This window comes from Vipera berus (assembly GCF_964194415.1).
Source record: "Vipera berus genome assembly, chromosome: 2".
In the NCBI taxonomy this organism is placed as follows: domain Eukaryota; kingdom Metazoa; phylum Chordata; class Lepidosauria; order Squamata; family Viperidae; genus Vipera; species Vipera berus.
The window spans coordinates 34,788,036-34,802,786 of record NC_138203.1 but is presented as its reverse complement, the minus strand read 5'-3'; the positions used below and the strand labels follow the sequence as shown (position 1 = coordinate 34,802,786).

General features: G+C 39.2%; 1 protein-coding gene across 2 annotated transcripts; it reads left to right on the top strand.

The window, feature by feature from the left end:
• Nucleotides 1–7,622: 7,622 nt before the first annotated feature.
• On the top strand, nt 7,623–10,406 carry TMEM171 (transmembrane protein 171; the record flags this gene model as incomplete). 2 transcript variants are annotated; one of them, XM_081321674.1, is made up of 3 exons in its annotated part: nt 7,623–8,250; nt 9,648–9,789; nt 10,344–10,406. In XM_081321674.1, coding segments are annotated over 3 exons (771 nt in total). The 2 variants fall into 2 exon arrangements, with proteins under 2 accessions (XP_081177800.1, XP_081177799.1); XM_081321673.1 differs by lacking the exon at nt 10,344–10,406 and having other exon boundaries at nt 9,648–9,793.
• Nucleotides 10,407–14,751: the final 4,345 nt, after the last annotated feature.

Below are 14,751 nucleotides of genomic sequence, written 5' to 3'. Positions count from 1 at the left end.
ATAAAACCTATCTGGTGGAAATGTCATGTAGCAAGCTGGATCTTGCTTGTTTATAAAGATATCGCCTTTGTAGCTGCCTCTTGGGAGAATCTGCAAACACAAATCTGAAGGGTCTGCAGGTTCTACAAACTGTAAATTAGAGCAATATAAATCTTATAGAAATTGTAAATACATCTGATCTTTTACAAAAATGTTTTAAAAATTGCACCTATAATAAACATGTAATATATAACAATCTGATTGTTGCTGTTTATATGCTTCCGTATAGTATCCTGAAGCACTGTCTTCAGATAAAATGTAATTTGATTCTGCTTCGCCATTAGAATTTATTCCTTTTCTACATATTTTTGAGCACTATTATGGCTATAGGTTTGTGAGCTTACTACTATCAGACAATATCGGTGCTCGCTGTCTGTTTTTTTAATTGACTAGTACCAGTATCAGAATGTAATAAAAACATAGTCTATTCCTGTTTCCTTTCACTGGTTTGTGGAATAATAAAAATCCTCTCATCCCCATTATATACAGAAAGAAATGGCTAAACTCTCACCACCCTCAATTATTTCTTTACGTGAATTTGTATCTCTTTGTGATTCAGGAAAACAATTGGAGGTGTAGCTACAAAAAGAATGTAATACAGTATACATTTTTAAAATGTAAACTAATTACTGTAATTCCCCAATGTCTTTTTCCTCCACTGAAAATATTCAGTGTAATCCCATAGTGTACAATCTGAAGTTGATACAAAAGTACAGTATGTGAGCAGTTTTGCAATCAAGAACCTTTCTCCAACTACTGAAACCATAGATCAGGGGTCTTCAAACTTGGCCCTTTTATGACTTGTGGACTTCAACTCCCAGAATTCCTCAGTGTGGAAGTCCACAAGTCATAAAAGGGCCAAGTTTGAAGACCCCTGCCATAGATGCATGTTGCTGCATTGGCTGGATTAGATGAGGTAGTGGTGAACATGCAGAAAGTGGCTTCTAGATAATGAGTCACTTGAGCACAGGTATGGGGAGAATTGCTTCCAGTAGAAAAATGGATCATTCGCAGTCCAAAACTAAATTTGCTGCAGTTTGCCCAAAACTAGAGCAGAATGAAAAATAAAAGTCCCAAAACAGTTTTCTTGCGAATGATTGAGGACAATAGTTGTCCTGAAAACCTCTATCAGAAAATGCTCTAGACTTACTTAGTGCTAAATAAACAATTTCTGTATCTATAACCAAGTCATTTTAGAAAATTACATATTTAGTATTTGCCTGAGAACTGCAGTGATTAGATATCCACAGGTGTTAGCATCTTCCAAATGAATTGTTTATATTTATTAAATATATGCCTGATCTTCCTATCCAAACTCAAAATATTTCACTCTATTATTCAAGGCAGCAATTCTGATTTATGTAAGCCAAGAAATTTTTCCCTTGTACACAACTGAAGAATTTTCACCTGCATCTTGAATGATTTTAAGCGTAACAAAATCCCCTACATTAGGCATCAGTTCCACACAGAGAAGCAATTTCATGGGGTCCACGTAAACAACATATTCCTCTTATAATGAACTATCATTGGGATTTCCTCCTGGGATTCCTCAGCTGTAATTACAATGAAATTCCTACCTCAATTACAACTAACATCTGCAGGTACGTATGTGTCATACCAACACTTAATATTTCTAAATTGTCCAAAGGAACCAATATTCAACAATTATCCAAGTTTAATGTTTTACACATTGGTGTTACCTGAGGCAGAAAAAAAAGTTGGAAGTATTTTTTGAATTTGGTACCTAAGTCTTTCCTTCTGCATTGGGCACAGTGAACATTTACCTTTCCCCCCCCTCTGCCCCCCCGCAAAAAAAACCCCCGAAAAACGTGAAAGGTGTTTCTTGGGGAAGTGAGGCACATTTAAGTTTTTCCTTGCGCGTTAAATTGCTAGCTTGCTCCTGTAAACTCCGCTCATGCACGTCACCCTTTAAAATGCCGCCTTCCTACCTCCCCATCCGAAGAGAGGGAGGGAGAAGAGGCCGCGAGAGCCCGATTTCTATCATTTCCGCGGCTCCCTCTTGGCCCGCCTGTTTGGGAAGGAGCTTCACCCCAGAGGGCGCGCGCGATTTGCTCTCCCCGCGCGGCTTGTCGACTCGACTGGAGAAAAGATTTGGCAGCGGCTGCAGAGGAAGGAGCCAAGCGGGGAGGAAAACCGCGGGAGCTTTGCGGCTCAAGGTCACTCCGGGCGTCAGCAAACCGGCACCCGCAGCTCGAGGAAAGCGCCGGGCCCCCGAGCCAAAGCCGGTCGAGAAAGGAAGAGGCTCTCCGGTGTAAGGTAGTGGTAGCCAGGTTTCTAGTTCCAGCTTTGGGGCGCCTCCCCTCCGGGGAGAAACGAACGGCTGGGCTTTTGCAGGCAGGAATGGCGGCCGGTGCGGAGAAGCTCTTTTTCCTCTCGGATACTGGGAATCCCGTTCGGATTTGCCTTCAGTATTTTTTTTACTGAGAACGAGGCCGATGCTTGCTTCCGTGTCGCCGTAATTCCTTGATTGCAGCTTCTTCCCGCTGCCGCCATCCTTTTCCAACGCCGCTTGCAGCCTGTCCGAACTGGTGGGGTTTTTGCTTTTTACTTTGAAAGGTAAAAAGGAGCTTATTCCATACGTGCAAGTTAGTCTTCAAACAGGTTATCTCCGCTCCACAAGTATTGCATCTGCACTATAACTCTTTGTCCTTAGCCACAATAGCCATTGAGCATCTGCCTGGGGAGGGGAGGGGGTGATGGAAATTGAAATTTTGGCCCAACACATCTGGAGAGCATCAGGTAGATAGGGCAGCTGCCTGTCAGTGTGGTGTTTAGGTGGTAAGGTTGGGTTCTTTTGAATTGGAATGCCAGAAACGGGATGCTTTTTTTCACTCTTGTGTGGGTGGATGCCCTAGTTTAGCACAAGTGGTATTCCAGTGAGGAAAAATTCCCACATCAAAACATATAGTACCCCATTTTGCAGATACTGTTCCCTGCAAATAAATGTTCGTGTTGCAGTGCTGATCCAACCATTCCAGAAAGCTGTGGTATCTGCTTGTCCTATGCCTTTGGACTACTGCTATCTGCCAATTGTGTGTGTACATATTGTATGTTTGTTGCTTCCAGTGGTACTTTTGGCACGAGGCTGCCTTTCTTACTCAGAGGCTGGATCTCCTATTGTGCCAGTATAAACACTAAGATTGCTCTATATAGATCTCATGAAATGGAATCCAGTCCTTCAAAACTGTGAGTGGATAGAGTCAGTAGAAAAAACATAGTGTACTGTAAGAATTCTCATTTTATTCCAGAAAGCTGATATGACTATCCTAAAATTATTCAAAAGAGGTTGTGTTCCCAGATATTTGCACCTGATCAATTTAGCCATGATTAATTAAAATAACCCAGTTTTATAAGTTTCCATGATACACTGAACAGTAAAGACGTATATGTATATGAATACATCCATGCTAAATTTGCACGATATAATAGACTAAAATGTCTTTGGTGTTCGGTATGTCCTACAAGCATAGATTGACACTTTTGACATTCTTACCATCATAATGAGGTAAGGTAAAGTTAAAGGTTCCCACACACGTGCGTGCTAGTCGTTTCCAACTCTAGGGGCCGGTGCTCATCTCCATTTCAAAGCCGAAGAGCCAGCACTTGTCCGAGGATGTCTCCGTGGTCATGTAGCCGGCATGACTAGACACCAAAGGCGCACGGAATGCTGTTACTTTCCCACCGTAGTGGTCCCTAGTTTTCTACTTGCATTTTTATGTGCTTTCGAGCTGCTAGGTTGGCAGAAGCTGGGACGAGTAACAGGCGCTCACTCTGTTACGCGGCACTCGGGATTCGACCCGCCAAACTGCTGACCATCTGATCGACAAGCTCAGCGTCCTAACCCACTGAGCCACCGCGTCCCTTAAACATAATGAGGTAGTGGTACATAAAAAAAAATCTGATTAGAAAAAGATATGCAGTCATTTTATAAAAAAAATATCTGCTGACAAGAATTTGCTCTTAAGCGGCTTGTTTTTGCTGAGTTAGAATAAAACAAATATATGTTGTATGATGAATATAGCTAAGAATAGCTTCAGATATCAGTGCTCATGCACCTTTTCTTAAAGAACAAAATTACTGCTTCCTACAATTGTTTCTGTTTCTCCTCATTTTCAGCCTCTGCTATATAAGAGAGTTGCTGTCATATATAGCAAAGGTATATATAACATTGGCTGTTAGGATTTTTATCTTATTCATAGCTCCCTGATACAAGCAGATAGTTTGCTTATGACAACCCTATCGCCTAATTTACTACCAGTACGTATATTGAAAACTACACATTCTGTCCTTCCACTTTATTTGAAGATAGAAGTATATAGTATCCCTTCTGTCATTTAGATCTTTTTCTATTTGGGGTGGAATAAAAATCAGTTTTCAAAACTTAATTGTTGCGGAGTATTGTATACATTCTTTGGCTCACATCATTTTAATATTTCATACAGTTTAAACAAATGGAAATCCTTTGATTGCAATTACAATGTATAGGCAATATATTGTAGTCTATTTTTAAAGCTTGACTTTAATTTTGTTGGTATTCTGAAGGATAATCGTCTTTCATATTTTTAGTTCTTGACTAAATTAAGCTGTGATCTTGTAGTTGCCTACATGGGAGCCAATTGCATTGTACCTGTTTCTGGATAAGCATGGATACGAATAAAGTGACAGTCAAGATAAAGCATTGGCATTCTAACATTAGAAGTTTCTCTCTAGTCTCTTTATCATTAATGTACCTAATCTCTTCCTGTAATACTTTCTACAGATGTAGTGCCATTAAAATTGTGAATATATTTCATATCATTTTATCATACCAGTGAATTTCTTGAAAATAAGTTTAAAATAGTGATGGCTTTGAGAATGTTATCAAATTCTTTTGAATGTTTAACAACTTCAAGCTAATTAATGTTAATTGTACAATGATTTCACTTTTAGAAATCATAGTAAACATGCACATTGTTTTTCTAGCATAGAAGTTCATTGGTTAATTCCACAACCATGAATTGCTTGTATTCTTTTTGCCCTGATTCTGTAAGTATCGTGAAAATACAAATGGATGGATAGATGGCAGATAGACAGAATGTATATGTAGGAGAGCCAGTGTTGTTGTTGTTGTTAGTTGCGAAGTCGTGTCCGACCCATCGCGACCCTATGGACAACGTTCCTCCAGGCTTTCCTGTCCTCTACCATCTTCTGGAGTCCATTTAAGCTCACGCCTACTGCTTCAGTAACTCCATCCAGCCACCTCATTCTCTGTCGTCCCCTTCTTCTATTGCCCTCAATCTTTCCCAGCATTAGGCTCTTCTCCAGTGAGTCCTTCCTTCTCATTAGGTGGCCAAAGTATTTGAGTTTTAGCTTCAGGATCTGGCCTTCTAAAGAGCAGTCAGGGTTGATCTCCTCTAGGACTGACCGGTTTGATCGCCTTGCAGTCCAAGGGACTTGCAGGAGTCTTCTCCAGCACCAGAGTTCAAAGGCCTCAATTCTTTGGCGCTCAGCCTTTCTTATGGTCCAACTTTCACTGCCATACATTGCAACTGGGAAGACCATAGCCTTGACTATACGCACTTTTGTTGACAGGGTGATGTCTCTGCTTTTTAGTGTGCTGTCTAGATTTGCCATGGCTTTCCTCCCGAGGAGCAAGCGTCTTTTAATTTCTTGACTACAGTCCCCATCTGCAGTGATCTTGGAACCCAGGAAAATAAAATCTGTCACTACCTCCATTTCTTCCCCATCTATTTGCCAGGAATTGAGAGGGCTGGATGCCATGATCTTGGTTTTCTTAATGTTTAGTTTCAACCCAACTTTTGCACTCTCCTTCTTCACTCGTAACAAGAGACTCTTCAGTTCCTCTTCACTTTCTGCCATTAGAGTGGTATCATCTGCATATCTTAGGTTGTTGATATTTCTTCCAGCAATCTTAATTCCAACTTTTGATTCATCTAGCCCTGCCTTTCTCATGCTGTGCTCTGCATATAAGTTAATAGGCAAGGCGACAGTATCTGCCGGACTCCTTTCCCAATTTTGAACCAATCAGTGGTTCCGTGTCCAGTTCTCACTGTTGCTTCTTGGCCCGCATATAGGTTTCTCAAGAGACAAATAAGATGGTCTGGTACTCCCATCTCTTTAAGGACTTGCCACAGTTTGTTATGATCCACACAATCAAAGGCTTTAGCATAGTCAATGAAGCAGAAGTAGATGTTTTTCTGGAACTCCCTAGCTTTCTCCATGATCCAGCGTATGTTGGCAATTTGATCTCTAGTTCCTCTGCCTCTTCGAAATCCTGCCTGTACTTCTGGTAGTTCTCGATCCACATACTGCTGGAGTCTAGCTTGTAGGATTTTAAGCATAACTTTACTAGCATGAGAAATGAGTGCAATGGTGCGATAGTTTGAACATTCTTTGGCAGAGCCAGTGTAGTATTGCAATTAAAATGCTAAGCGAGCCAGATTGTATAGAAATTGGCTGAGTGCTTTGCAGCCTGCCATTCTCAGACTTAGCTTAGTAAATTGGAAACATTTATTTACTAATCCATATTGAATCAGCATGGCAGATTATGGTCCAGATATACTGACCTGGATGAGCGACCACCGGGAAATAATCAGAGCTAAATTGGGAAGTAAAAACAAAAACACAGAATATAGGAACTGTCAGACAACTTCCATGTTGTTGGCAAGAAAAGTACATGAGAAATTAGCAAGCTTGATGCAAAGAAGACTTTTATCATATAAGAAATTTTGAAAGCATAAAGGCATGACTATTTGTATTTAAGTAGCATTGTGACTAATATACAACTAAGTTCCTGCATTTTATTTTAATAGGGGTAAGTAAGATGATGTTCTTTGACTTCTTATTTAGGCTAAATTCTTTCCCCTTCCAGTCTAGAAAGTTTCTTTCCCTACTTGCATTTTAATTGTGTACCTGCTTAGTTAGTCCATATTATTCTTGTAGTAAGAGTGGCGTGGTGGCCTAGTGGTGAAGATACTCACTTGCTGCTTGGAAGGTTGAGAACCTAATCAATGTTTCTGTCCTGGGGCACAAAGAAACAAAATCTGCTATGATCTCCATGTAGGCGTCAGGAAGGGCATCTGGGCAGTAAATGTTTAGCTCTATCCAATCACCCCGACTCTACCCAAATAGGAACTACAAGGTTGTGAAAAGGGAGCTTATTCTTGTAGTAATCCTTTGAGATTGATTCAGTATGATTACCTTAGAATTTTCTAATAAAAATCAGAATTTAAAGTTTTTGTTAATGGCCAATTTGTGGTGGAATCTTCATCTAGAGTGTGTGTGTGTGGGGGGGGGAGTTTAAGTCCTTGCAGATCAGAAAGCAGCACAGAGCTTATCTCCCCCAAGCCTTATCTGACCATTCCCAAGAGAATGCAGGCACAGGTTAATCTTATTTCAACTTTGCAGTTCTATGTTAAGGATAATCAGTCTGTTTTCCTTTTATTGCCTAATTATATTTGTCTTTTTGTTTTAATTTCTAGGCCTACTGAAGAGTTATGTCATTCTGATTTTATAGAAGAAAACGTATTCTGTTTCAATTTGAAGGAGGATTTCATATAATAATGTATTCAGTTCCTCGCTCCCTTTCTGGAATGGAAGGAGATAATGGACATCCTAGAAAATTTATCTCTTTCCTTTTTGTTTTTGGCATTACATTGTTATGTGCTGGATTTTTGCTATCAATGTTTGTTTTGCAAACATGCCCAAGTGGAGCCTTTGGTGACTGCAAGGGAGCTTTCAAAATCATTGGGCCTCTGCTTGCAGTTGTTGGACTAGTTTGTATAATTTTGGCACAATCAAGAGCCAAAGATTATCTCAGAGATGTGCAGTTGCAAGATGATCAGGTATACGGATTTGTTTTTTGTCGAGGAAATTGCCAGTTTGCTCAGTTCCTAGTCTTTGGGTTTTTATTTTTAACAAGTGGGATGCTTATTAGTGTCCTTGGCATATGGATTCCGGGATGCAGTCAAGGATGGCGCTATCAGCAGTTTAACCATAGCAATACTTCTGGTGTTGAACTCCAGGACTGTGGATTTCATTCTGTTCAAACTATGGGCCCTTTAATTGTGCTTATTGGATTGTGTTTCTTTGTGATAGCTCACATTAAAAAGAAACAAAACTTAAACCTCATCCAAGAATCTTCAGTCAGTGAAGAACAACTGAATTCTGAATCATTTCAAGTTACAGTAGGTAAGTAAATAAACCAGCCAGATATTTTTATCGGTTATTAGAAGCAACCCTTGATATCATGGCCCTTCCTTCATTCTAATATATTTTATTAGTTATTTTGTCAAACATCCTTAGATATTTTATTTCCATATATTAGGCACTATAATTTGTGATCCATTATAGCAGGGGTGTCAAACTCAATTTCATTGCAGTTGCCCTCAGGGGGCCGGGTGGGTATGGCCAGGGTAGGCGTGGCCTACTGGGTGGGCGTGGCTAGAGTGCATATGGCCTACTTGGTGGGCGTGGCCAGCTCTACATCATACGCATCAAGGGTGCCAATGGGGGCCTGGGCAGGAGTGGGACAGATCTGAGGGTCTCTGGTAGAAGGAGGGTCTCTGGGCCAGGGCCAAGGCAGTGGGGGCTGTTCCCTCACTGTTTCCAGGATGGCTTCACGGGCCACATGAAATCACTTCGCGGGCCGGATCCGGCCCCCGGGCCTTGTGTTTGACATGTCTGCATTATAGGAAGATTACTGGTGATAAATCATGTTTGTTACCAGCATAGTGTGCTTTTTTTTAAGAATGTAGGCACACATAAAAAACAGGAGCCTACTAAGTCTCTAGTGAGTTGCTTTACATTTCTGTTGGGTATGGTTTAAGTAATCAGTATAAGTCTACTTTCTCTGTAGCATGATTAAGGTTCTATCTGTAGCCTCATTAGTACAGTTAAAAAGCTGTGTAAAATCCAAGTGAGTCTGCATTTTAAATAAGGACATAATTTGGTCATAGTCATAAATAAACATTCTATATAAATATTCTTGTACGGCAGTATGTCTTGGGGGGATAGAACATATTATGATTGTATTTCAATTATATTCAGTACAGGTAGTCCTCAACATACAACTATTCCTGTAGTGACTCTTACAATAGCACTGAAAATAGTGACTTATGACTGGGTTTCATTTAGGCTCTTGCCCCCCGGCATGTATATTTATGACAGTTGCGCTGTCCCAGGGTCATGCGATCACCCTTTTATAACCTTCCCAGCCAGCTTCCCACTAACAAAGTCAATGGGGAAAGCCAGATTTGTTTAATGGCCACATGATTCACTTAACAACTGCAGTGATTTGCTTAACAATTGTGGCAAATACAGTTGTAAAATGAGGTGCAACTCACTTAACTGCCTTGGTTAGCAATGGAAATTTTGGGCTCAATTGTGGCCATAAATCAAGGACTACCTGTACATTATAAAATATGCTGCAAATATTTTGAAAAACTGAAAATAGTCTAAAGGTGTAAACATTCCAACTCACAGCTAATTTCTAGTGAAATATACTTTGAAAGCCTGGCTGTCTTATTTACTGCTCCAAAGAAATCTGCAGAAGATTTTGATTTTAAAACATCCCCTTTCTTTTACAGGTGATACTGTAATGATGTTTCCACCACCCCCACCACCTTATTTTTCTGATTGTTCACCGCAGACCATAACTCCTAGCTTGGTAACAAGCGAACTTATTTTAAATGAAAATCCTCCACCATATCACAGTATTTTTATTAATTGGTAAGGGTATTCCTGCTTTTAATTTTAGATACTTGAATGTTTTAAAAATAAGCAACAAATGAGGCATGACTTGGAAGATTCCTAATTAGACTTGCACAGCCCCCCCCCCACTGATTAAAAAAAGCCATTAAGAGGCTTGGAATTAGGTTGGTGCGAACAGTAATTATTAATTCTTATTTTTATTTACTTTGAGAGCAAGCAATTAAATTTCATTTTTAATGTGTGCCATTGTGCCCACAGTAAAAAATGACAATAAAGGTTATCTATTTATCTGTCTGTCTGTCTATCTATCTTTCTAAATCAGGTATGTAATGATAGAAAGATAACCCCCCTTTAGCATAGAGTAGCTACTTTCCTCTAGTATTTCAACCATGGTTCTTCATTAATTCTTTGTTAAGTGCACCTGCTTTCAAGTTTTTAAAATAATTGAAATATCTATTAATGGATCTCACATCTTATCTGGTTTGGTCTTAATATTATAAGCATTAGCCATCTCTGTTGAGATATGTAATTGTCTATCTCTAACATTTTTATCTTTGTTATTGTTTTTGCAGAGCACTGAGTTGTGAATAAGAGGCCTACAGAGAGAATGAGTTCCACAGTATCAGGAAACAGTTTGCCTTCTAAAACGTAATCAGTTCATTGTCATTCCTCTGAGTCATCTCAGAATTACAAGGCAAAAGAAGCAGCTGTAAATAATGAATGTGTGTTATTTCCCTTCCATAACTCAGCTAATCCATTACCATCTGCTTATCACCAACTATAAGAAATTTTCAGAGCTGAAGCAGAAAGACAGGGGAAGGAACAGGGATAAACAAAGACAAGAAAAGAATGAACTACAGCAGGCATGTCAAACTCGCAACTTTTTCCCCATTGCCAGCAATGGGGTGGGCGCAGTTTCAGTATGATACATCCGGCCCGCGGGCTGGCAGTTTGACATGCCTGAACTACAGGAATTCCAGATAAAAATAAAATGAAAGGAGAATGAAAAAGGCCACACCTGCATTTCCTCAGAGAGCAGTAGGTTGTACATTATGAATGTGCAACCTCTTTCAACTCAAAGGCTTCCTCCAGGCATAAAAAATATTTTGGGGGTTTTACAAAAAAAAAATGGATGGGGGAAATGGGCTTGTCTAGAAACAAGTGGCTATATTTATTTCCTACACAACAAAGGGAATGTTAGTGATTGTTAGTGTAAAATAGGTTGATTCCCTTACCTGTAATATACTTTGCCATCCAGGCCACTTCTACAGCAAATGTATATATGTTAACCTGCACATCCATTTTTCTTATTGGTCCTGTGGCAGGGATAGTAGCAGCAGCAGCTCAATTTCATGGAGACTGCTTGAAATCCAGAGGATATGCTGAAAGATGCTTTGGCATCTTGAGTTTAAAAAAAAAAAGGAACCAGAAAGTTAGTTGAACGTCCTACCTGAAGTAGGAAGCCAGAATGATATTTATTTTTTTTTTAAAAAAAGGACAACGGCAGTTTTACAAACTTATTTGCTGGTGTTAGAAACCAGCAATTCATCAGTGTTAGAAAGGTCAGGAGAGTATAAAACCATGCAGATGTTTTCATTTGCTGAGTGAGCAGGAAAGGACTTGCAAACAAGTGAGTTGGAAGCTTTGCTACCATAAAAGTCACCTGACTGCTCACTAAGCAGCCAGAAAAAGAGATTACTCTATGGAAGGTCAGGAAGAAGAGGAATGCAATGGAGGCAGCTGTGGGAAGATGTGCATTGTGATGCTTCTTGAAGAGATTGGTACTTCATGTGTTTGGCCACAGTAGAGAATTAGGAAATGAGGGAACATATTGTGACTTCTTGGTTCACTGTGTTGTGCTTCAAAGGTCTGGCCTTCTGCAAGGAGAGGGCACAGAAAAAGGACAGCAAAGAAGTATGAACCTTTGGCAATCCTTATTATAAAGTATAGAGAGTGCTGGGGTATGCTAGTGCCACTGTCAACATTCAACAGTGACTCTTGGTAGCTCTGAGAGTCTCGGAGTAGATGGCCCACTTTTCATGAGCCACAGGCCACACGCTTTCATTTCAGATGTCAAACCATAAGGGAAGCTGCAGCAGAAACCAGGACAGAACGCCTGTAACTGGTAAACTTCCTATTTCTAAAGAGGTATTCAACAAGGGAACCATCATAAACGCCCCTGCCTGAAGTTTAAATACCCAGAGCAAATCAACTGCTATCTTAACAAGTGTTAGGATCAACTTAGACTAGAAGAAATTCTGAAGAGTTTATATGTCCTTTTCCTCTTTTTTTTCCTCTGCTGTAAAGGCCCAGAAGACATGAGATGCTGAAGGTATCTGTAAGTGTGGCAATTTATTAAATATCACGATGCAAAATAGCACATAGTGTCTTAAATATTTGATGCCTCAAATGACACATTTCATCTCGCAGAATTAAGGGCCTCAAGAGTAGTCATGAGGAATAACTATGAAAGAAACCATAATGTGGAGATTAAGGAGTTGGACCAGGAGTGGGGAGATTCAAATTCAAGTGCATTCTGTTCATCCATGGAAGTTCTTTTCATTTAATTGAATTACTGACTGTCAGTTACCAAACCAACTCTAGGCAATGTACAATGATACAAATATATTAAAATAAAATCTAACAAAAAAGATAAATCAGGAAACCAACAGAGCAACAGGCAGTCACAAAACACCCTGCCCCAGAGTCTGCTGAAAGTACTCAAGGCTTTGCTATAACACAACATGCTGATTTCAGAAGCTATTCTAAAAGGTAAGAACAGCTCCAGGATGCCGTGAGATGATACTGCTTTGCCAAAGGGACCTGGAGCATGCCAATCCTACCAGATCTTACTGGACAGGGAACAACGGTGGCAAAAAAGTGGTACCTTCCAGGTCTCGACCCATGAACAGCTTTATAATGAAAACTAGCAACTTTAATTATATGTTGAAACTAATCAATAAAGTGCATCTGGAGGGCAGTTTGGGCCATTTACTCATTCCAAGCTCAATGCAGTGTACCTATGATGGAGAAAAAAAAATAGGTATTGTACTATGCTTAGATATCAGTGCATACCAAATAAAAACAGTATTATTGAATACGTGTGTGTCCTCCCCTATCTCTTTTGGGCAAAGTTTGACAAAATAAGCATAAAAAGGAGACAGTCTTAGATTCAGTATTTGTCTTAATGCACATTTGATGCCAATCACTTAGCCTGTACTAGTTACTCTCTAAAGGTAATCTCACAAGCATTCCAATAGAAGTTAAATGATACTAGACAAGATACACATTTATATAATTACTGTCATTTCAATGAAGGATCAAGCTCCTGTTTTTCTTTTCCTGCTTGCATATGGATTGTGTCTAGCATAAATCCAGTGAAAATGCTTCTCGTCTACTTAACCCAAAGCATTTCTCTAATAGGACTCTGCCAGGTCTGTATTCCAAGGAATTGGTTGAGTTCAGCCGATGAACAAGTTTATTTCTGCCTTCATTGCACTGTAATGGGTTATAAAAAAAAGGAAGGAAAGAAGAGCGGCATACACAGAGGAGGTCAAAACGAACAAAATGCCAGTTCTAGCCTCTCTTGCATATGTGTCAATACTGTATGCATTATGAAAGAGTAGGACTTTAATTGCAGCAATTTGTTGCCACCTTGCCTGTTTTCACCTCTTCTGGCTAATTCTGCTGGAAAAGAAAGCAGTCTTTATTTTTGAAAGGTGAATTTATATACTTGGTAGATTAACTTTTCTAATTGGAAAAAACTTGTTTTGCTTCCAGACTCCTAAGCCTCAAATCCTCCTCCAGGACCTTCAAGATTGCCTTGGTAGTGGGGTCAGCAGGAGTGATATTAGGAGTGGATCCGTGCAATGATCTCGCCTTGAAAAGAAAAGCATGTTTTAGAGCTCATATCAGGAACATCTTTAAGGAATTTTAATTTTTTAATTCATATCAGGAACATCTTTAAGGCATAATGCAAATGCCCCATGTGTTTCATCCTATTCCCAAATTTTCCCTGAAGTTTAGGACTAGCATGTCTTGGTTGCAAAGAGCAGATAAACCAAACACTAGGGTTAGCTTTCTGTGTCTAATGGTCATCTGGATTTTTGCAGATGAAATCTGTTAGCCCTAATACAATTGACTTTGCAATGAATTCTAGATCATGCACTTTAAAAATTATGCACCTTCTTTGCAGTTTCCCTCTTTAGTCATCTTTAGAACCTATGGCCATTAGGAGTTAAGCACTAGGAACATGTTTTCAAAATTGTTAGAACACATGATATCCTTAAAATGGTGTTTTGAAATAGAAGGGATAATGATTGACTTTACTAGCCATGCAGCTTTATGCTATTACACTTGCTCAGATTTACTTGTTTTCCCTTTGGAAGCAGGCAAATACAGCCTTTAGTGAAAATATGGATTGGCATTAATAATTTATTTCCATGGAGCAGAGATAAAGGCATTGGGGCCACTGATTAAATGGTTCTTGCAAAAAGTGGTTGGTTTTATTTTTAAATTTGAATTGTTTTGAATTTGAAAACATTGATTTTTCAATGCTTGTGTTATCCAAGAGATCTCCATATTCCAAGGTTGAAAACATTCCAATTAACCAATTTCAGACTGCTTTGTAGGGTTTGGGGAGTGGATATGGCATGATGTTGAAATGTTCTTTGGAAAACAATTATTTCTATTCACCATTAAGTCCAGAATCTAATGCTTATGAATGCTTTCTCTGCATACACTACACACAAACAACAAAAATTTAGTCTTTCTTTGCTCCCCTTCTTGAATCTTCAGAGTCACAAAATGCTTTTACAAAATGCTTATTACAACATGTCATAAGTATTATATATCTGAGAGCAGGTTGAGAAGAAAATCATTTTTCCCTCCAATGTTTTTCCTTCTACTACATTAATTTAAGAAAAGATGTTCTTTTAACATAAGCTTTGAAATTGATTTATTTTTATTTATTTATTTATT